Source organism: Thamnophis elegans, chromosome 12 (assembly GCF_009769535.1).
Source record: "Thamnophis elegans isolate rThaEle1 chromosome 12, rThaEle1.pri, whole genome shotgun sequence".
Taxonomy (NCBI): domain Eukaryota; kingdom Metazoa; phylum Chordata; class Lepidosauria; order Squamata; family Colubridae; genus Thamnophis; species Thamnophis elegans.
The window spans coordinates 48,063,640-48,087,024 of NC_045552.1; the positions used below are offsets into that span (position 1 = coordinate 48,063,640).

General features: G+C 44.6%; 1 protein-coding gene across 2 annotated transcripts in view; it reads left to right on the plus strand.

Moving 5' to 3' along the window:
* The window catches only part of SYTL4 (synaptotagmin like 4), a 35,346-nt gene that overhangs the window by 3,959 nt on the left and 8,002 nt on the right, over window positions 1-23,385 (plus strand). For both annotated transcript variants that reach the window (XM_032227595.1, XM_032227596.1), the window contains 12 exons: window positions 5,446-5,608; window positions 6,012-6,227; window positions 6,993-7,102; window positions 9,429-9,543; window positions 10,714-10,827; window positions 11,756-11,861; window positions 12,784-12,874; window positions 13,718-13,821; window positions 17,307-17,393; window positions 18,321-18,499; window positions 20,085-20,187; window positions 21,945-22,106. In XM_032227595.1, the coding sequence (XP_032083486.1) occupies window positions 5,496-5,608; window positions 6,012-6,227; window positions 6,993-7,102; window positions 9,429-9,543; window positions 10,714-10,827; window positions 11,756-11,861; window positions 12,784-12,874; window positions 13,718-13,821; window positions 17,307-17,393; window positions 18,321-18,499; window positions 20,085-20,187; window positions 21,945-22,106 (1,500 nt within the window). In that variant the 5' untranslated portion in view covers window positions 5,446-5,495. The remainder of the gene's footprint in view (window positions 1-5,445; window positions 5,609-6,011; window positions 6,228-6,992; window positions 7,103-9,428; window positions 9,544-10,713; window positions 10,828-11,755; window positions 11,862-12,783; window positions 12,875-13,717; window positions 13,822-17,306; window positions 17,394-18,320; window positions 18,500-20,084; window positions 20,188-21,944; window positions 22,107-23,385) is intronic.

Sequence of the window (23,385 nt, forward strand, 5' to 3'; positions counted from 1 at the left end):
AACCATCTTGGTGGGCAGCTGTGGGAAACAGGATACTGAATGAAACAGACTTCTGGCCTGGTTCCCAAGGACTCTTCCTTGCTCATAGAGACACTCTAAAGTGAGCAGAAATACATTTGAACATAGGCGATGTGGTGGGATCAGAGGTGGGTTCCTGCCAGTTCTAACCTCTTCTATAGAAGAGGTTCCACAAATCTACAGTGCCGTTTAGAACCGGTTCCAGCTCCCTCCCCCCGCCCGTCCACACATCATCAAGATGAAGAGCGAGTGGAGGAATTCTGGGAGTTGAAGTCCACAAGTCTTAAAGCTGTCAAGTTTGAACACCCCTGGGTTTTTTTTTCCTAAAGGGTTAGGGGTGCAAGGCTCTTGTAACTTGACAGCTTTAAGACTTGCGTGCTTCAAATGCCAGAGTTCCTGAGCCAACATTTTGGTTGCCAAGCAAGAGCGTTGTTAAGTGAGTTTCACCACATTTTACAAGTTGGTCACGCCCACCCAGTCACATGGCTGGCAAGCCACTCCCACAAAGCAGGTCACAACTACAGAAGAGGTTCTAAAAAAATTTGAAACCCACCACTGCGTGGGATGCAGTGGTTCAGAAATTCAGTTAGGACTCAGGACATCCAAGTTTAAGTCAATAAATCCACCTCATTGTAGGGTGGGAATAAAATGTTATTGTGGGTGACAAGAGAGATTGGGAATGATTAAATAAAAAAAAACCTCAGACCCAAGGATTGTGCAGAATATTTAATTTCCAGCCACTGCAAGTGCAAATAAAATGTGTGGGAAACCCTTTTTCAAGCATGAATAGGCCAACCTTGAATGTGAAGCAAGTGCTTTGATCATTTGGAAAGGGAGCTTGAAATCCTTTCGGGGAACTTATAATTCATCATCATCTTTTAACAATCTCATAATCCCTTGCGGGGGTGGAGTCTCGGCAGCTGAATGGAGCGGAGTGATTGCTGGCCAGATGCCCTTCCTGTTGCCAATGCGGAGTTTTGTTCAGCAGGTATATATTCTCATCGTGACCAGAGAGAAGTAATATCTGCCTCTCCCTAGGATCGAACTCACAGCCTCCAGATTGTGAGGCAAGAACTCCACCTCGAGGCCACCACACCAGTTGAGACTGTTGCCGTTGGTTCCGCGAACTGGTAGTAAAATAAAAGCTTCCAAGGATCGCGCGGCTCAGCTGTCAGCCGCGCAATCGTCGGAAACTTTGTTTCCGCTTGTTAAAGCATTTTTTCCTGCCGTTTCGGGTGAGTAGGCAGGAAAAAAATGCTTTAAAAGGTGGGTGGGGAAGGGGGAAAAGCTTCCGACGATTGTGCGGCTCACAACTGATCCATGTGATCGTCAGACGCTTTCCCCCCCTCCCCACTTTTTAAAGCATTTTTTTTCCTGCCTATTCGCCTGAAACGGCAGGAAAAAAACTGCTTTAAAAAGTGAAAAAAAACTTGGCCATGCCCATCCAGTCACATGACACACACACCCCACCAAGCCACGCCCACAGAACCGATGGCAAAAAAAAAAAATTAGATTTCACCCTTGATCTAAATGCAAACGTTTCGTAGGGGAGCTGAGTTAGCTGACTCATTTAAAGCTCCTTTGAAGCCCGACTTTGCTTTATGAACTTTTTATTAAGTCCTTGCAAGACATACAAATGCTAAACCTTTGCCACCCTCCACAGTAATGGTCTTACACGTACACACAATTTTGTGAAGATGCAACTGGAGACCTTGACTTGGCTAGAAGCAAAAATATTCTCCTAGCTGGTATAACCTCGTTGTTGTTTTTTTAACCTCTTAGCAACTTGGGGTTGAGATGGGCAGGGTCCCTGATTCGTATTTGGACTGCTTGTTATCTCTTTTGGCAACTGCTCCAACAGGTCTGGGCATTTGGCTTCCCTGCCAGCCAGGAGGGCACAACCCATAATGTTCTTTCGGACTTGCCAGTCTCTTTAAGAGTTGTGCCCGAAGCTGGTTTATTGATGTCAGGTGGCTTGGCAGTTGAAATGGAATGTTGGGTTGAAGACAAACAAAAAAAAAAGGATGCGGATAAACTGGATTTATTTTTTCTTTGGGCATTTTCTTGGCATCTGATTGTCAGAAAAGACAAGGTTTGTTGGTTGAGATGAATAAGGCATACTTGGAAGACATTGATGGGATCGCAGAATCTGAGGGGGGGGGACCTTGGTGCTCTCAGAGCTTGGTTTATTTTTCTTGTAGATATTTCACAACCCCAAACTAGGTAACATCATCAGTGCTAATACTAAGACTTGCACTGGTGATATTTACCTAGTTTGGATAATGAAACATCTGCAAGAAAACAACCAAGTCCCACAGATGTCATTGTCATCTTCCTCCCCCAGAGGCACAATTGAGAGCATTTTAACAAACTGCATCCCTTTGGTTCGGTGACTGCAGTGCCTCAGATAGAAAGTCCATACAGAGAGTGGCGAGGACAACCGAGAAGATTATAGGAAGCTCCTTCTCCTCCCGCCCCCTCTTCCTCCTTCCCCCTCCCCTCCTCCTCCTTCCACAACCCCTGTTCCCTTCTAGCATTGATTATGTTATCTAGTTGGGTAATGAAATGTCTGCAAGCTCAAAGAACACCAAGGAGCCCACAAGTCTCCCCCCTCCCTCTTCACTCTAAAAACCCGGCTCCCCTTCTAGCACTGATGATGTTACCAAGTTGGGTTAGGAAAGGTTGGCAAGAAAACAACCAAGCTCTGAGAGCACCAGGGACCTCCTCAATTCAGGGCTAAGCTACAAATCTTCTCCTTTGTCAGCATCGCCAAAGTCTGCTTGGAACGTGAGGCTTGGAATAGACCCGTTTTCTGGCCTGCCATAGCTAGGTTCATACATTACGCGGGGAACCACACACTGCGGTTGACCGAATGCTGTGGCTGAGCTTGAAGCCTTTGCTGGTGTGGTTTATTTTGTTTTTGGCTCAGGGAATCATAAGAACCAAGTTCATAGGGCTGAAAAAGAAGCTAATTTTGACTTGGTCATTCCTCTGGCCTTCTCTTTTATACATTACTGCAATGAATAGTTGTTATATTTAATTTGCTAATGTTCTCATCACTCCTGTCTGCGCCCTTTTGTCGAATGTCACGTACCAGAAATCCGTCAAGGGCATGAAATTTTTACTAGTTTCGAATTCCAAGGCTCCCAGGTTTTCTCTCTCTTCAAAATAGCTATTTTCACTCTTAGCTGTTATCTGGCAGAACAGGATTCTCCGGTTTTAAAACTTCGTCGTCTGTGTCCCTTGGACTTCTACATTCCCCCCCCCCCCACACACACCAAGCAAATAATACAATCTGTGTTACATTTGAATTTCCTTGGAAGTTTCTCTTCCTTGTTCCCACACTTTGAATCCTATTGGCTCACCGCAAACTCAAGTCACAATGGTGATGATGTCACTGAAAAGTGGCTTTGGAGAACGAAAAGGAAAGTGTGATAGAAGGGAAGAAAACGGATTTGTTGAAATAGGCAGGTGGACAGCCTTAAATCCCTCAAAACGCCCCATGTGAGAGAGACAGCCATAGAAAAGTTAGATGTCTCTTAGAGAAGAGATGGAAAAGAATTGGAGCATGGCTGGCCGGGATGTAGCTTATGTACAGGTAATCCTCAACTTACGATCACAATTGAGCCCAAAATTTCTTTTGCTAAGGGAGACAGTTGTTAAGCGTGTTTTGCCCCATTTTATGGCCTTTCTCACTGCAGTTGTTAAGTGAACCCCTGCATCTTAGGGGACTATGATTACGGGACTAGAGGCTAAAACATATAAAGAGTGGTTGCAGGAACTGGGTATGTCTAGTTTGATGAAAAGAAGGACTGGGGAATGACATGATAGCATAGTGTTCCAATATCTCAGGGGCTGCCCCAAAGAAGAAGGGGGTCAAGCTATTCTCCAAAGCACCTGAGGGCAGAACAAGAAGCAATGGGTGGAAACTAATCAAGGAGAGAAGCAACTTAGAACTGAGGAGAAATTTCCTGACAGTTACAACAATTAATCAGTGGAACAAGTTTCCTCCAGAAGTTGTGAATACTCCAATACTGGATGTTTTTAAGAAGATGTTGGAGAACCATTTGTCTGAAGTTGTGTAGGGTTTCCTGCCTAAGCAGGGGGTTGGACTAGGACCTCTAAGGTCCCTTCCAACTCTGTTATTCTATTCTATTCTATTCTATTCTATTCTATTCAGCTGTTAGTAACACGGTTGTTAAGTCAATTTTGACTTTGCTTGCCAGAAGTTCACAAAAGTTGATTCACATGACCTTGGGACACCGCAACTGTCATAAACATGAGTCAGTTGCCAAGTGCCTGAATGTCGATTGCATGACCACGGGGATGCTGCAATGGTCATAAGTGTGAAAAACGGACATAAGTCCGTTTCACTTTTTTTCAGTGCTGTTGTAACTCTGAACTGTCACTAAGCCAACTCTTGTAAGTTGAGGACTATCTGTAGTGGTATGTAGGAACTCCCTGGCTGGAGAGAGAAATGGTTAAATCAGCTGCCTGATGGACAGAGAATGATTCTTGGAAGGTTCCCAGGCTATAAAAGAAAAGGTGGGGGATTTGTGTTTTCAGACCTGCAAAGTTCTACTAATGTAGCCCTATAGCCATGATGGCGAGTTAATGGCATGTGGCGGCACGCGGGAGCCATTTGTTAGGGCACGCGAGGCGGTGCCCTGTCAGCTCCAGTGCGCATGCGCGTGCTGGCCAGCTGACTTCGGCCTTCTTTTTTGGCTGCTTTTCGCCCTCCGAAGGCTTCCCTGAAGCCTCTAGAGGGCTAAAGACAACCCAACGCACAAACCAGAAGTTTGGGAACTGATTTCTGGGTTGCCCATAGGGTCATTTTTCGCCCTCCGGGAGGAGGGAACCTATTTTCTCCCTCCCCAGACTCCTAGAAAGCCTCTGGAGCCTGGGGAGGGTGAAAAATGGGTCCATCGTGCGCTAAAAGCAGGGGGAGGGCAGGTTTGCGTGCATAGCATTATGGGTGTGGGCATGCCCGTGCACACACCCCCTGCGCTCCCCCCACTTTTGGCACGCGATGGGGAAAAGGTTAGCCATCACTGCCCTATAATAAACTAGAATTAGCTTATCTGGTCATGTTCCCTGTCTGCTCCACCTGGGAACACCAGCAGACTGGCAGTGCTGTGGTTTATAAGAAGGACTGTTACTTATTTTTGGCTATTGCTTTTATTGAAGGGCCGTGGGGGCGCAGTGGTTAGGATGCAGCATTGCAGTCTAATTCTGCCAACTGCCAGCAGTTCGATTCTCACCCGCTCAAGGCTGACTGAACCTTCTGTCCTTTCGAAATTCAGTCAAATGAGGACCCAGATTGTCGGGGGCAATAGGCTGACTCTGTAAAACCGCTTAGAGAGGGCTGTTAAAAAAACACTAAGTGCTGTTGCTGGTCGTACATTTTTAAATGTATATATTTTCTAGATTTGGGAGGTCAAGCCCCACAGGCAAGAGAAAGGAGTGAGTTTCCAGTGATGGCGATGGAGGCGGTAGACCTGTCTTTTCTCTCGGAGGTGGAGAGGGACTTCATCATTCGGGTTCTCCAGCGAGATGAAGAACTGCGGAAAGTGGAAGAGAAAAGAATTAGGTGAGGGGTTGGCCAACAGAGCATCATTGCCCAAGGCTCTGAGGCTGATAAGGGGGGGATGGAGGGATCCCCTGAGTGTGTTGCCGTTCCCAGTTTAGGACACTAAGTGGGAAGCGGATGGTCTTTGGTGGGGGGTAGGAACATTGCATGTAGAAGATCTACCCTACTTTTGTTCTTCAGAAGAGCTTGTCTCTTTGGTAAGCCAAGTGGTCCAGTCGAAGACCTGATTACCATCTTCTTCCAAGCCCCATGCAATGCTTTGAGGCTCTTCCTTCTACCCAAGCTGAATCAACCAACATCTGGGTCTCAAATCAGATGAGCCGCATGAGGAGCCACATCTGGTCTCCAGAGGAAGTCAACCCTTTTCTCTCCCCTTCTCCCTTTCTGCCCTTCCTCCCAACAGGCGCCTGAAGAATGAGCTGCTGGAGATCCGGAGGAAAGGGGCCAAGAAGGGCAGCCAGCGGTACAGCGAGCGGACCTGCGCTCGTTGCCAGCAGAGCCTAGGCCGGGTCAACCCCAAAGCCAACACTTGCCGGGATTGCAATCACCTGGTTTGTCGCGACTGCCGCTCCTACGATGCCGACAGCTCTTGGCGCTGCAAAGTTTGTGCCAAGGAGGCGTAAGTCTGCTTCCCTGCTTTGCACACTGCGACTGGGATTGTGCTCCCCATCACAACCAGCCCTCTGTAGCTAAATCAATGATTCCTTTATTAGGAATGCCAGCAGCCCCAGCAAAAAGTTTCTCTCTCACCGCAAGCTAACAAGTTAGTCCGGCAAGGAGATGGATAGTTGTCTTCCATATCTATTCATCTCCATCCCCTGCCTTTTATCCCCAGAGCTAGGGCGGGGCCTCGCTAGCAGCAGTGGCTCTTCCTTCCCCAGGACCGGCCCATTGATTTCCACTGCTCTCCTCTCCTCTGCCTTCTGCGCATCCCCATGTCAGGCACTGGACCCAGTTGTTTCCTCCTCTTTCTCATCAGGCATCTCCAGAGCTGGGGGCTGTTGACTTTCCATCTGAGGGCTGACGGATGGCCTAGGCTCCCCCTGTTTCTCTCTCTGACAGCTCCACTCACTCTTCCCCCTCGGAGCTCTCAGGTTGCCTTGATGCTAACCCTGACTCCCACGCCTCCTCCTCCTCTGATTCAGCTGCTGGAGGGGCCGGCAGCCAACAGGCCACAACAGGTTGTATATACCTTGGGATTCTGTACACACCTAGGTCTATCCAACCATGGCCAATGTTAAGACGTGTGAACTCCCAGAATTCCCCAGCCAGCATGGTTCATTTCACCTAATGTGCATTCATACTTAAAGGACTTTGGGATGGGAGTAGAGATTCATGTCCTCAGGAGTGATTGCTGTTCTCTTCCCTGCTTTCCCATCTGCAGGGAGCTGAAGAAGGCCACTGGAGACTGGTTCTATGACCAAAGAATGCATCGCTTTGCTCCTCGACTGGGCAGTGACATCATCCGAATGTCTCTTCGGCGCAAACCACAGGGTGGGGCATCTCTGTCGGAAGGCAACTTCTGTCTCTGGTTTTTAATTAGATTAAATGTTCACCAGTTCCCAAGGCTAAGTAGTTATAATTTTCCCCTGCCAATTCCTTCAATGCCCTGAGATGATTTTCCAAGTGGAGATCAGGATGTTGTCAACTGGATTCAATCTGAATGCAATCTTGTCTTTCAGCATTTACTATCTAGGCCAGGGGTTCTCAACCATTGGCAACTTTAAAGAATGTAGACTTCCAACTCCTCAAATTTCTCAGCCGGAATCCAGATGTCTTAAGACGACCGAGTTTGAGAAACGCTCGTCTCAATATTAGTCCCATTTCCTTTCTGGCAATTATCATTTTGATCCCATTAGAATCTTCCCAGGCAAGACCATCTCTTCTTCCTTGTTCACATCATCGATGGCCTCCTTAGGTGGGTCTAGGACATCTCGGCATGGCCAACTCACTGAAAGACCACTAGTCACAGCCCATTCGCCGTGGGACAAGCGTTCCTTTAATATCAAAGAAACGGTGGGATAGACTCATTAAAGGAAGGGTGCAAAAGGAGGGACAGAATGAAATCTGAATGGCAAAAAAATAAAATAAACGTTTCATTATTTTAAATACTTGAATCATTGAGTTGTCCCGCGGAGAGTTGTCCTATGCTGAGTTGGCCATGGCAAGTTCTCCCACACTGAGTTGGCTGCACCAAGCTGGCCAGGCTGAGTGGACCGCAGCAAGTTGTCCCATTCCATCCGTATGTCCCTCCCTACCGAACATTTTTACCCCCGTCTTGCGGGGGAATCTGAGCCCTTTGAAACCTGCAAGTTCAAAGTTCTAAACAATGTAAGGAGTAAACCAGTTGTCCAATGGGGCTGCTCTGGGTTTGCTCCTCCAGGGAAACAGGATATTTATTTTGCTTTGCTTTGACCGGGTTTCCAGAAACGAGAAGACAAGTATGATTCATTCCGTAAACCCATAATGAAACAAACAGTAGCCTAGCATAATGTAAGCAGGGCTGTAGGTGTGTAACCGTACAAGGTTGCCAAATGCAGAGGGAGTGAAAATGGAGAGGGGGGAACTGATATTAACTTCCTTATTTCCATAACACAGTTGTGTTCAAATTGTGGGGAGGTTTGGAGCGTTGCATCCTCTGTGGACAGAGTCAGACATGGTTTCTTCATGGTTGGCTTAGTGTCTTGCACGAATAGAGTCAATTACAGTTTGGAAACTGGGATTAGAGGCTTAGTGCAATGTGGGAACCCGGCTAGTTTTGCTTAATCAGCACTGTCAGGCTTGTCTCAGCTTTGACACTTAGGAAAGAGAGACCCTCAACTCCAATTGAAGCGAAAGGCATACTTTTACTAAAACCAAGTAGTTACAGCATAAGCAAAACCGGATCTGACTATTCTGGCATAAACCCTGCTTTTTCCCCTTCTTCCAGGCCCCTCCTCCTTGGTCAGTTTGTAATTATCCAATAATATCCAAATTAGGTTCTTTGATAAGAGTCCTAAGGCTTGACGCCTCTTTGGTGGACTTTTTCATCCCATTCTCATGCTCGTGTGCTTGGATCCGTTGGCCTGTTCTAACTTGGCACCTCTGGTTCCTATCATGCTGTCAACCCTCCTCCCTACATCCCCATTCTCCTCCCTCCCTGCGTTTATGGCAGGATACCAGCAAAGCAGGTTGAAGCGATACGATGGCAGACCTGACATTACCCTGTTCTGCCCCCCCTCTGTCCGGTAATGAACGCAGACACAGGCTTAGCTGTTTGCCACTCTTTATTCACAGCAATTATAATCCTGTCGTCTGAAAGCCCAGGCACGACTCACTGGCAAGACGTTGGCAGCAACCCAGACTCCCAACAGACACGGGAACACAAGGCAGACCAGACAAGGAGTTCTCCAGATTATTACAAACGGTTGTGTCCTGCAAAAGGACTCCTCCCAAAATCTCTTCTTATATACTCCCTTGGGAGGGGCCAAGCCACAACCACCTGGGCTTGATTATCTCTTATGAGTCTGTCTCCGTAACTGCTGCCTCTGTTTCTCCGCCCTCTGTTGCCTGGCGTCAGGGACAAAGTCCCTTTGATCTTCCCCACTGCTCCATGCCTCAGGCGCCTCCTGGTAGCCAACCAGACTCTCTGGTCCCTGCTCTGAGTCTGAACCCTGCCCAGGGTCCTCCACATTTTCCATAGCAGACTCATAGGGGTCCTCGCTATCGGCAGCTCCAATGGCTCCTGCTGGGCCACAACATTACCCCATATTTAAATAAGGATTTACGCTGCGTGGTGGCTGTGCTTTATGTTGACACCTCTTTTTCTCTGGTCATTTAGCTAGCAAAAGAGAGACAACAAGCCAAGTGCTTCTTCAGAAAGCTCAATGCAAAGACCCCAAAAGTAGCTTGGAAGCACCGCGGAAAAGCCCGCAGCAGCAACGCAAGGAACACAGGTGATTCTTCCTCCCTGCCTCGGGGCTGTGGTGAGACCCATCATTTCTTACACCCATGCTCCAAATGCATGAAACGAAAGCGTTCAGCAGGCCTGTGCCACTGCCAGCCCATCTGCTGGAGAGCTAAGCTATGGCTGCAGGAAGCAGATTTAGTATCTTCAGAACCAGGGTTAATTGTGGGAATTCGAATCGTGCTTTCCTGGATTGACAGAAAACCCACACCTCGAATTGCCTGGGAAGATTGAATGAATATGACGAGTTATATGGATGGAATTGGGGAGTCACAACAAAAAGTTTGGAAATTCAACCTAGTTGTATCAACCCATAATAAGAGGTTGCTGGAAAATCATGCTGTAGAAATAGTCTGTAGAGATTCACTATCATCCAGCTCAGCCTTGGCAGCTTTAAGACTTGTGGACTTTAACTCCCAGACTTCAATTCTGGGAGTTGAAGTCCACAAGTCTTAAAAGTTGCCAAGGTTGGAGACACCAGGTCATGGATGTCCCAAAGGTGCTTTTTTCAGGAGGCAACTGGACTTTCTTGATTTTTTTTTCCTTTTGAAGATGTTTCACTTCTCATCTGAGAAGCTTGTTCAGGTCTGACAGGATAGTGGAGAACGGAAGGATTTATATTTCATGCAGACGGCTGGTAATTTGCATCCTTTTAGAGGGTCCTTGAAGCACTTGGAGGTTTATCTGTGTCCTCAGGATCACCTGAGTAGTGCGGATGAGAAACAAAACATCTTCAAAAGGAAAAAAACAAAAACAAAGTCCAGTTGCCTCCTAAAAAAGCACCTTTGGGAGGATGCTGTAGAAATAATTCTCTAAAATAATGGAGTTGGAAGGGACCATGGAGGTCTTCTAGTCCAATACTCTAGGAATAATGGTGAAGATCACAATAGATCTTATACTCTTGTACTTTATCAAACAGGTGATGTCGGAAGAAAATCAAAGAGTTTACAAATCGGCCATCTCCAACCTAAATTCTCTCCAGATGTTGAAGAACAGCTTCCAGCTGCCCCAGCTAATAGGAAGAGATCTGGGGGGTGGGGATAGCTCAGCAGCATGGGTTCTCTGCTCTCTGACTGATAAAGTTGCCCAGAGATTGTAAACTTGGGTCACAATGACCTGGATTCTTTTTGCTGCTGATCTAATCAACGTTCTCTTTCAGCTTGATCTCTGATTCCTCTGAGCTACGGGATCCCAAAAGTGACACAGAATCGACTGAGAATATGAGCTTGGATGGCTCGCGCCCAGCCTCTGGTCCCACTTCTACTCGATCTAGGTGAGAAAGACCTCCAAGATCTTGTCAGTTAAATCTTTTGAGGGGTACATGGAAGATTTGATTAGCAAGGGCATGGGACAGACAGAAAGTCTTTATACTCATAATTGCCTCCTGACATAGATAACTATGTTCAAACTAGCCACTAAGATAAAGTAGTGCGATTACTGGTGGCTTAGTAATCTGGGCTTGTCGTTTAAGATATTGTGTAAACCCGTGACTTTGTGCGTTGTTCAGTAAATCATAGCTTTGTGTGAACATAATTGCACTGCAGTTGGATTCACACACCGCGTTAAACCATTGTAGGATTTGCTTGTGGCTTAGCATCTTGGAAACTCACAAATCAAGCCTGGAGACTTTCAAATTTTATTTGATCCCATCCAATGAGTTTGGAAGCCATGGTTTAGTCTTGAACACGATGGGTGAAATTACTGCAGTGGCCATGAGATCAACCACAAATAAAACCTTGGTTAGTGTGCTCCATAAATAATAGCCATATGTGACTAGATTAATGCATCATGCTCAACTACGTGATGCTTTAATTATGCAAATTTAAGCAAATCTAGACAGCTTTGTTAGCTGAAAAGGAAGACCTAGTGATTTTCTTCTCTGTATGTCCTCAAGTAGTTACTTGTTAAAGTTCTGTTGTTTCCCTGTTGTGTTGTTAGCTTTTTGATCTTGCATCTTCATGTCTGGTGTTGTTTCTAATCAATGTCCTGGGATCATATCATGTTGAGGAGACAAATCATAGGCAAGAAACCAAAAGTAGATCCTTCATGTCCAAGATAGAATGAGGACACACATCTGATGTTCTGCTTGGAAACATCTGGTCTCCCAAAGAAGCTGAGTCAGACGGACCTCTTGGCTGGATCTAAGAGATTTCATCCTATGATCTTTGGTTTTGTTTTTTCCCTTGTTGTTGTTTTTGCAGCCCTCGGCAAGAGAAGATGAACACTCTCAGCCCACCGGGGTGCAAGGTCGCCAGCCTAACCCTTCCTGCTGGCTTTAAGGAGACCCCCCACTCCGATTCAGAAAGTGTAGGTTTACTGATGCCTGAAGAGCCCTTTCTGGGGGTCTAATGTGGAGAGAGAAAGTGTATGGATGTGTGCTGGGGAAGTCAGAAATCTCTTCTTCCAAGACGCTGTATCTGAATATGATGGGACGTGGTGGCTCAGTGGCTGAGATGCTGAGCTTGTCGATCAGAAAGGTTGGCAGTTTGCCGGTTTGAATCCCTAGCGCTGCGTAACGGAGTGAGCTCCCGTTACTTGTCCCAGCTTCTGCCAACCCAGCAGTTCGAAAGCACATAAAAGTATGAGTAGAAAAATAGGAACCACCTTTGGTGGGAAGGTAACAGCGTTCCGTGTGCCTTCAGCATTTAGACATGCTGGCCACATGACCACGGAGACGTCTTCGGACAGCGCTGGCTCTTCGGCTTTGAAACAGATGAGGACCGCCCCCTAGAGTCGGGAATGACTAGCACGTATGTCTGGGGGGGGGAACCTTTATCTGAATATTGGAATATGTTGCTTGGAACATGCTTTTGAGTACAATAAGAGCAATTAGGCAGTAGCTGGGACTCAATAGACGGCAGCTACACTTGTTAAAAGTTGAATGTGTCTCTGGGCAATAGATTTGTTTTGCATTTCAATTTGTGATATACGATGGTAATGACCCAGCTTCTTCTCCTATCACATCCAGTTGTAGGAGAACAGCAGCTTGAGCTGAAAGGCAAGGTTAAACATGTCACCAGTTTGGAGTCATTGGGTTCCCACAGGAGACCTCAGTCCAGCCCCCTCCCCCCCCAATGAATTCCTTTGACCCTTAACAAGCACCAATTTAGCTTAGACCACCAATCAGATTCTTGTGTACAGGTGGCATTGATAGACTCTTCTTCAGTCCTTTGAACTCAGCGAGTCTTCCTGGTTATTTGAACCTGACACAAGTTGGTTTATTCCTTAGGAAGCCCTTGGGGGGACTCAGAGCGCAGTTTCAGCCGATGAAAATGAAGTCTTGTTCAAAAAAAATACAAGGAGGATTCAGAGGCCGTCAGGTAAGGTCGAAAGGACTGTTGGGGAGGTTAAAGAGTTGGGCTTTTAGGCTTCCAAACGTGTGTTTTCAGCTCTTGACCCAGCCATCGGTTTTCATTGTTGGTTTTGGGTCAGTTGTTTTTTCCACATCCAGCCCTACCTTCCAGGGTTTTGTAGTGAACATTGGGTGGGAGAACCTGTGTAAACCAGCCTTCTCCAACTTAATGATCTCCAGATGTTGGTGTTGGACTCACAACTCTTAGCAACTCTTATGCATCGAAGATAAGGAATTTGTCTTTGGTGCATAAGCTCTCGGTATACATAAAAGATATAAGTGATAAATCATGATAATAGTAATCAATAAATACATTCATCATGAATCATAAGATACAGCACTTAGTGATAGTCATATGATACTAAATGAGGGAGGAGGAGGAGGAGGAGGAGGAGGAGGAGGAAGAATTCTTTATTGGCCAAGTGCAATTGGACACAAATAATTTGTCTTCAGTGCATAAGCTCTCAGTGTGCATAAAAATACATCCATCAAGAATCATGAGATACAACACTTAGTGATAGTCATAGGTTACTAAATAAGCAATCCAATCATACTAGGAAACAAATAAAACAATAGAAATTGTAAAGATACAAGCAACAAGGTTATAGTCATAAGTAGAAAGGAGATAGGTAATAGGAAGGATAGAAGAATAATAGTAATACAGTCTTAGTAAATAGGGTGAATAAATAGAAAGGGTAGGATACCATCATTGTAAATAAGAGAGCTGGTTTTGAGGCCTAGCATATGTCCTTCCTAACTCAGTGAAACTAAAATGTGTGATTTCTGTGACATCTTAGCTTATTTTCTACAGAATACACAAAGTCTGTAATTGATCTCCGGCCAGAGGATGTGGTCAATGAAAGTGGAGTTCTGGGAGACAGAAGCAAGTCAGTCCCAGGTCTCAATGTTGAAGCGGTAAGTTTCAAAAGAGAAAACATTTCAAAATTGTGAGGACATACCTGAGGAAAATGTGCCCTTAGTACTGGGCTACGTTCACACATTGTAGGAAGCCTCCCTGTGGTTTATAGGCTTAAAAACATCTAGTCATTTTTGCTGGGGAATCAGATTGTGTGGAAAGGATCTTTGAATTTTGTTTTTTTTAAAAAACAAAATTTTTAAGACAGACAAACAAGACATAAAACATAAAACCATCTTCCATTACAAACAGTGTGTTGATTGGTTACAAGGTTTTTGTGCATCCTTTCCATAGTCATCACTTGCAATTTATATAAATCACATAATATCAAATCGAATATGTTTGTATACATTATTATCATTATACTACATTATTATCATTATACCTCATTTGTTTGGCTAACACTATTATTCCTTCATTTTAAATGAGATATACTAAATTTTGGGTTCATTTATATCATAACAATTCATTACATCATCTTCAGTGTATCCAATAATATTATATCTTTAAGTTATATTCAGTATCATTCTATTATTCTTGTATTGATAACATTCCCTAGCATCTTTCATTTCCATGTTTTTATCTAACCATTGATAAAATAGATCCCATGTCTTATAAAATTGTTTATCTTCTTGTTCTCTAATTTCAAATGTCAATTTACTCATTTCAGTACATCCCATTATTTTATGAATAACTTCCTCCTGGCATTTCATCATCCTAAAATCATCCAATAATATTACATCTTTATATTATATTCTATATAAATTTTTTAATCTTTGGTTACAAAACTTTTGAGCATCCTCTCCATAGTCCTCACTTACAATTTATATAAAATTTCATATTATCAATGATATATACATACATACATACATACATACATACATACATACATATATATATATATATGTGTGTGTATGTGTGTGTGTGTGTGTTGTGTGTGTGTGTGCATTATTATTGTTAATTCTTTATTTGACTATAACTATTGTTACTTCATTTTATGTGTAATATTCTAAATTTAACTAAACTTAAATTCGTTTAAATTAGCATTTCATTACATCATCCTGTATCCTTCCAATAGTGCAATCTTATATCTCTTGCCATTTGTATTATTTGTGTTTTAATTGCTTTCTTGGTAGATCTTGTATGGACTTCTCTTGGCAACTTGTTTTTCATTGCATATCTTATAAAGACTTGAAACCCTCCATCTGTTCCTTCCATCAACTTCCCTTCCATCAACTATCCCTTATCACCGATACTTCTGCCAAAATTTATCTCATTACTTCTGCCAAATTTTCTCCTTTTTCTTCTATGTTTTGGAGTCTGAGGTAAAGTTCCAATTTGTCAATCTCCCATTTCAATATTCCACTCCTGTCTTTTCCAACCACACTCAATCTGCTGTCAATATCACCAATTTTCTTGTCTCTTTGTTCATCTTTTTCTTCAATTTTTTGAACTCTATCCTCAAATTTCATCATCATTTGGTAAATATTCTCATTTTTTAATCTATTTTTTCTGTTCTTTGTTCAATATTTTTCATTTTCTTTTCAATGCTGTCTGGCCTTACTTGTATTTTTTGAATTAATTGCATAATCATTTGTAATGTTACTTCCTTTTCTTTTTCATGTTACGCCATTCCTCCAGATAGTAAACACTGCCACTATATCATTCAAAGCTTTTTTATTAAATTCCAAACAAGTTCACTGTATTCTTTTCAAGTCAAGGCTTTCTTTTCACTCCAATCCAGCTACTGATAGTACCCCAGAGGAGCTCCTGTATAAACAGTCCGTGCTCTTCCTGCTATTATTTTCAATAAACAAGCTCAGAAACCTTGAAATGTAGATTAAATGTTCAAAGAAAACAAGAAAAACAATGTTTCCAAGCCTCTAAGTGGCAGTATTACTTCTTTTCCTCTGCTTTTCCTCCCCTCTTTATATTCCAAACTTAAGGAGAAAAGGTCTTAGAAAAAAAACCAATAGAGCGTTGAAAAGAGAAAAGGAGAGAAAGTCTTAATAAGTATTAAAACAAGAAAAATAGAAGAAAAAAATAAAAACCAGTCCAGTTTAAAAAGTAAAAAGTATTTGTAAAAGTTCCATCCATTAAAAAAAAATTAAAGAAAGATAACACACTAAGTTTGACTCAGGTTTAATCTTGCCGCTTAACCTGTTTTCGATTTTAACTATACTTTTGATATTTTTGGATGTTCTCTTCTCTAATAATAAAATTTATCTCACCAATTCAACACACTTTCTCTCCCGCTTTTCTTCCGTTCTGGAACTGTCCCAACTTTCAGCAGCTTCAATGGCTGCTTCTCTGTGGCCGGAAAAAAAAGCTTCTCCTGGATCTATCAGGGACTTTGCCATGTCTCTGGGATCAGCAGGATGTGCCCTTCTCTATCACCGTCTCTACGGGACGGTTTAGGTCCAAAGGGACTGTCCAGCGGCAGAGATATAGACGGCGATCTTGGAGCTCCAAGATCGCACGTTGTATCGTCGGGAAGTCAGCTCCGCCCTCAAGGATCTTTGAATTTATTTTCTTCAGTTGTGCGGAGTTTATGATCTAGAATCCTTAACAAGGACCACATGGATCAAGGAATTCTTGTCAGGGAATTCTGGGAGTTAAAATCCATACCTCTGAAAGGAAACAAAGGAAGTCTGATTTAGAGCCTAACCATTTGTAATTAGAACAAACCATGGCTTAATCCCAAGAAAGAACTCAGCAGTGACTGCGTTTACTCCACGATTAGCTTTTTAAAAAACCTGTCCAATGATTAAATAAGGCATTATACTCAATCAACATTTTTATTGAATTATAATTACTATCAAATAGAAAATACAAAATAAATAGAAAAGCAGAGTGGGAGGAAAAAAGAAGTGAGGAAAGATAAGAAATAAAAGAGAGAAAGAAGCATTGACTTCCAACTCAGTTACAGTAAAATAAGGCATTAACATCAAAATAAAAACAAGGCATCATGACCTAGCCCACGGGTCGGGAACCTTAAAGAGCCACAGAGGTCCTAACCGGAAGCCCCCCACTCAATTCTGGAGCCAACCAAGACTAGGAGTCTCCTCCTAGCATGGCATCCTTTTTCCTCTGCCTGCCCTAACCGAAAGCCCTATCAATTGTGGAGCCGACTGGCGACAGGGAGCTGCAGCAGGGGGATGAAAAAGCCACATGCGGCTCCAGAGCTGTGGGTTGCTGACCTCTGACCTAGCCATACCTAACGCTTAGGTCTGAAGCTGAATAACAGAATAGCAAAATTAAGCAAGCCATATCAAGGCCCATCAAAATCTGGGAAGGCAGCCTTTCTTGTTTGTGAATCATGGTTTGGTGTGAGATGGAAGCCACAAAATAACTTGTGAAGACAGTAGCCTTGAATCTTTGATGGGTCCACAAGATTTGTTGTTTGGAGGAAAGACAGAGCATGCTTAGAGTTCCTCTAGCTATTGCAGAGATACCTATATTGTGCATATATGTCTTTTCCTAGGAGGAGGAGGAAGAAGACATAGATAGCTTAGTTGAAATTCACCGGAGAAGGGCAGGCCGAAATAGCATACGCAGTGGTACATCTTTGGTGAGTTTCTCTACTAATAATTTGCGTCATGGACTCTAGAGAAGAGAGCAAATTCGTGCTCCTGATTTTCTGCCTGGTTCAATGGAGGAAACCCACGTGGGTGAACTAGGGGTAGTAGGGGCAGGAGTGAGCTACTAATGACATTTTAACTCAGGGTTTCCCAACCTTGGATCTGTTAAGATGCAGCATTTTCAACTCCCAGGAATTACCATCAGCCAGCATGGTCGCCTGGGGAATTCTGGGAATTGAAGTCCATGCATCTTAATGTTGCCACGTTTGGGAAACCCTGATCTATATCGGGGTGTCAAACTCAATTTCATTGAGGGCCGTATCAGGGTTGTGTTTGACCTCCGGGATGAGGTGGGCGTAGCCAGCTTGACGTCCCTCGTCCCGGGGGTGTCTCTGGTGGCCCAAGTACTCTGCTAGCAAAAACGGGCTGCAGAACTCCATTTTCAATTACGATAGCCTCCTGCCACCTTCTCCCAGGGAAAATCGATGGCCCCTTGAGCTCTGTTTTCCCTGGCAGAAGGCGGCAGGAGGCCATCACAGCTGAAAATGGAGCCTAGGATGGGAGAGAGGCCTTTCTGAGCTCTGTTTTTGCTGGCAGAGGCACCACGGGCCGATCTTTTGCTGTTTCTTGGGCATCCCCGCGGGCCAGATCTAAGCACTCTGTGGGCCAGATCCGGCCCCCGGGCCTTGAGTTCCTCACCCTTGATCTATATGTTAGATTTCAATGCCGTCTTATCTCCGATCACTGGTTGGGGTTTCAATCCTGATTGCCTCAGGGTGGATTTAAAATGGCAGAGACGGGAACAAGGGCGGAGTCAAACAGCTGACCAATGAGGCTGAGGATGAAAATTATGCAGGGACTGTTAAACTATAAAATTTTGTTACTTCCATTCCCCCCCCCCCTCCTGATTTTCTTAGAGCACTTTGGGAAGCATGGTCAGCATTTACAGCGGGGCAGGTGACTTTGGCAACATCAGCGTCACGGGGGAGATCGCTTTCTCCTTGAGCTACGAAGAAAAAACGCAGGCCTTTTTTATCCATGTGAAGGAATGCCGCCATCTGGCATATGCTGACGAAGCCAAGAAGCGGTCCAGCCCGTACGTTGGGCAAGGGGTTGCAATGGATGGGGGGGGGGTTTCTGGGACGGGCTTTGTTTACCTTTCAGAGAAGCTACAAGACCAGGTGTGATCATCTCCAGAATTGGCTTTTAGGCCCAGCTTTCAGCCAAGTTTGGACAATGTGCTACTCTGGATTGTAGATGTCATGAATCTGTGAGGGAAGATGATCTGGAACCTGAGCCGACAGAGATTGAGGGGGCGGCTTTGTTGGCTTTGGAGGAAAATGAGGAAGGGTGGGGCCAGTTAGGCCAAGGCCTTTCAGGATTAAGGACAGCTTGTAGACAGAGAGAAACGGGCAGAATAAACATGAGAGACAGAGCTAAGGCGAGGAGCAAGGACCACCCCCTCCTGATCCGAGAGCACAGAGAGTAGAGAGAAGGCGAAAACCAGAGGTGGGTTCTTACCAGTTGGGACCGGTTCGGCCGAATAGGTAGTAACTTGGCAGCCTGGGTCACTGGAACCGGCAGCGACCCAGGCCTGCCACGGCCCCAAACCGGTTCTCTCGTTTTTGGCTTCTGCGCAGGTGCAGAAGTATTTTTTTTTAGTACTGCGCATGCGTGAAAATTGTGCATTCAAGCACACACGCGTGGCGCCTCCCTGAGCAAACTGGCAGTAGCAGCAGCCGGAACCCACCCCTGGCAAGAACTGCGCAGACTGAGCACGCTCCTTGGGAGGAGAGTGCCCCGCCCATCTTCACCAGGCACACCTGGGGAATGAGACTTCAGGAGACACTGTAGGGGAGAGGCCTTTGTTGGGAACAAATACTGAATTCCTGAAGTGTTGTTGCATTCTTTATGGCTTTCTAAGCTAATTAACTGGATCCTTCGCTTTCTTGTTGCCCTGCTGAATTTATTGCTGTGCAGTCTTGGTGTACACAGTGCTGGGCTGGACAATTTGCAGCCAGAGGCTGTTTGAGTTGTGTGTGTTTGTGTGTGGGGTTGTTATCACTCTGCTCTGGGACTTTCCAGAACCGTGGGAGCGTTTGGGGAAATTTGGAGCAATAAAGGGATGGTTTGAACTGCCAGCTGTCTGTGTCATCTCTGTGCTGTGCCACAGGTCATCCCAGTAGGTGCTTCTTATACCGTGAGAACCAGCTGTGTTTCTAATCCAAACTCTCTCTACATGCTATCTACCTATGATAGATGAATGTAACTGACTGTGATGTATTCATCGAGCCATGGCTTATGAGAACCAGGGCAACATGTTACACAATATTGCAGCAAAATGAACCTTAAAACGTGGCTCTGCCAGTTGGCCTGGGCTCCAAATGAAAATGTATCACCCTGGGGGGGGGGGTGTTATTGGATTGAAGACATGACCCCACCCCCCTACATTCTGTGGTATCCCCCTGTTGTCTTAGCTGTTTCTTCATTAATTTTACATTCAGGTTATAGTGATTGTTTTTACTGTTTTAATCTTTGGCAAGATTGTTTTATTCGGTTGGTAAGCTACCCAGAGTTTGTGTGACGGTGAGATGGGCTGCATATAAATTTAAAAAATAATAAACAAACAAACAAATGACTGGGAGATATTAGACCAGATATGAATCTTTTTCTCCTTGCAGATACGTGAAGACATACCTTTTGCCAGACAAATCTCGTCAAAGCAAGCGAAAAACTACCATCAAACGTAACACCGTCAATCCTCTTTACAATGAATTGCTAAAGGTTTGTGTGTTTGTGTATGTCCATGTGTGTATGTGTTTGTGTGTATGTGAGTGTTAGACCCTCTCCCCTCCCCACCTCTCTTCCCTTCCCTTTCCTCTTCTCCTCTCCTCTCCTCCCTTCTCTTATCTTTTCTGCTCTCCTCTCCTTTCTTCCCTCTCTCTTCTCTCCCTCCCCTTCCTGTCCCCTCCCTTTTCTCCTCTCCTCTCCCCTGTTCTCCTCTTCTCTTCTCTCCTCTCCCCTCCCTGTTCTCCTCTCCTCTCAGTTTCTCTGTTATAGTTTTGCATCTAGAAAGAGCCGAGGTGGCGCAGTGGTTAAATGCAGCACTGCAGGCTACTTCAGCTGACTGCAGTTCTGCAGTTCGGCTGTTCAAATCTCACCGGCTCAGGGTTGACTCAGCCTTCCATCCTTCCGAGGTGGGTAAAATGAGGACCCGGATTGTTGTTGGGGGCAATATGCCGACTCTGTAAACCGCTTAGAGAGGGCTGAAAGCCCTATGAAGCGGTATATAAGTCTAACTGCTATTACTATTGCTATAATGAAGAACCAGATGGACTCTTAAGTCTTAGGACTTAGGAGATGGAAGGATTGTCAGTGTGTGGGAAAATATTGGGTTATGGTTAGTCATAGTTGAAGTATGTGTAACAAAATATACCATTATGGGATTGTCTAACATGTGCTTTGTGTTGCCCCCATGGACTACACGGAATTGTGCCAAGCCTCTGGCTTTCTGGCTGTAGAGGAAGGGGAAGATTTTCCCAGCACTGTATGTGCTGATACAGGGATTGTAGCAGTATTTAGGTCCATTGGTGAAAATCTGGGACCGGAGTCACACAAAGTGTTGGTTCGTTTGGTTTTGATTTAATGTATTCCATGGATCAATAGTTAACAAACCACCAGCGTGCCTTGTGTATTGCTCAGCACGATGCATAATCTCAGTTGATAACATTTTGCCAAACCAATCATTCTTAAAACAAACTCTGGCTTAGTATAATCTATGAACGGAGTGCAGAACCCATGGACTGCAAAACCCATCACCTTTAACTAGTCAGTGGCTTGGGATGCCGAGATTTGGTAATCCAGCAAGAACTCCAGAGGCATCTGGTTGATCACTGTGAGACCCAAAGTGTTGGGTTAAGGTGCCCTTGGTCCACTATCTAGAGGACAGGATGTATTCAGGGATACATGTCATTTGCCTTGTGAAGAAGACAAGCTTGTTTCCAAGTCAGTATTTTGTCCAGCTTTCAAAAGGAGGCTCACGGTTTTGAGATGCTTAGCAGTTAGACTTACACATCGCTTTACAGCTCTCTCTAAGTGGTTTATAGAGTCAGCCTATGGCCCCCAACAATCTAGGTCCTCACTTTACCCACCTTGGAAGGGTGGAAGGCTGAATCAATCTTGAGCTAATCAGGATCGAACTGCTGGCAGTGGGCAGAATTAGCCTGCAATACTGCATTCTAACCACTGGGAGGGAGGGAGCTATATCACTTAGACATATATCGCTTCATAGTGCTTTTACAGCCCTCTCTAAGTGGTTTATAGAGTCGGCCTCTTGCCCCCAACAATCCGGGTCCTCATTTTACCCACCTCGGAAAGATGGAAGGCTGAGTCAACCTTGAACCTGGTGAGATTCGATCTGTCAAACTGCTGGCAGCCGGTGATTGGCAGAAGTAGCCTGCAGTACTGCACTCTTAACCACTGCGCCATTACGGCTCATTCACTGCTGCTGAAAACTCTTCTTTTGTTTCATCTTGCCACAGTATGAGATCCAGAAGTCTCTTCTGTTGACCAGGACTTTACAGTTCTCTGTTTGGCATTATGACCGCTTTGGAAGGAATTACTTCTTGGGAGAGGTGGATATCCCTATGGATGCCTGGAACTTCGACAGCCAGTTGGAAGAGTGTCTTCCCCTACATGGAAAGGTCAGTCAAGTTGTGTCTCTTTTGCTGTCAAAGTAATGTAAGCCGCCCTGAGTCCCCCCAGGGAAAAGGGCGGCCTATAAATAAATTTCAAATACTCAAATACTCAAATGTAGATCTTGGGAGTGTTCCTGGAAGATATTTATGCCATGGATTTTCAGAGTCCCTAACTCTCTAGATGTTAAAAAAACAACAACCCATGACCAACAACAATGTTAGTAGCCTTTAGCAACTTTTTGGAGGCATGTTTGGGATTTTGAGAAGGTATGCCTGGTGCTCTCACAAAATGGCAGCCATGAGAGGCATGGCCAGTGCCAGAGTTTCCCACTAGACAAACGTCGGAGTTTCCTTAGCATATTTTTTGTCTCTCCAAGATGTCCCTTTTTCTTTCTTTCTGGATTTGTGGACACAGTTATAAACAGCCATCACCTGGTTCTCGGAGCTAATGGTGAATGGTGAAGACTGGTGTTTTATTTATTTATCTACAAAATTAATTTATTTATAAAATTTATTGGCTGCCCATCATAGAAAATGGGAAAGGGAATGGACTGGACGGGACAGGAATGGACTGGACTGGACTGGACTAGAGTGGAATAGAATAACAGAGTTGGAAGGGACCTTGGAGGTCTTCTAATCCAACCCCCTGCTTAGGCAGGAAACCCTACACCACTTCAGACAAATGGTTATCCAACTTCTTAAAATCTTCCAGTGTTGGAGCATTCACAACTTCTGGAGGCAAATTGTTCCACTGATTAATTGTTCTAACTGTCAGGAAAGGTCTCCTTAGTTCTAAGTTGCTTCTCTCCTTGATCAGTTTCCACCCATTGCTTCTTGTCCTGCCCTCAGGTGCTTTGAAAAATAGCTTGATCCCCTCTTCTTTGTGGCACCCCTGAGATATTGGAACATTGCTACCGGTGTCATTCTCCCAGTCCTCCTTTTCATTAAACTAGACATACCCAATTCCAGCTAGGATTCTAGGATAACTCTGGGTGGCTTACAGCTACATATAAGCTAAAAACACAAGTTAAAAACAAACAATAAAATCATTTTTGCCTATTAGCCTCCCACTGAATTTGTTAGCAACTGTGAGTATCTTTTTAAAAGTACATTAGGTGACACAGAGAATGTGGCATAGATGTTAAGGAAAGGACGGGGAACTGATATTTCTTCTTCTTTCTGCTTAAATAAGCATTGGTAAAGTCATCTTCTGGGTGACTAGGGTGGGTACAACTAGTTTGGTTAAGTGAGGAAGCTCTTTTTACGGTAATCGTATACGTAGGTA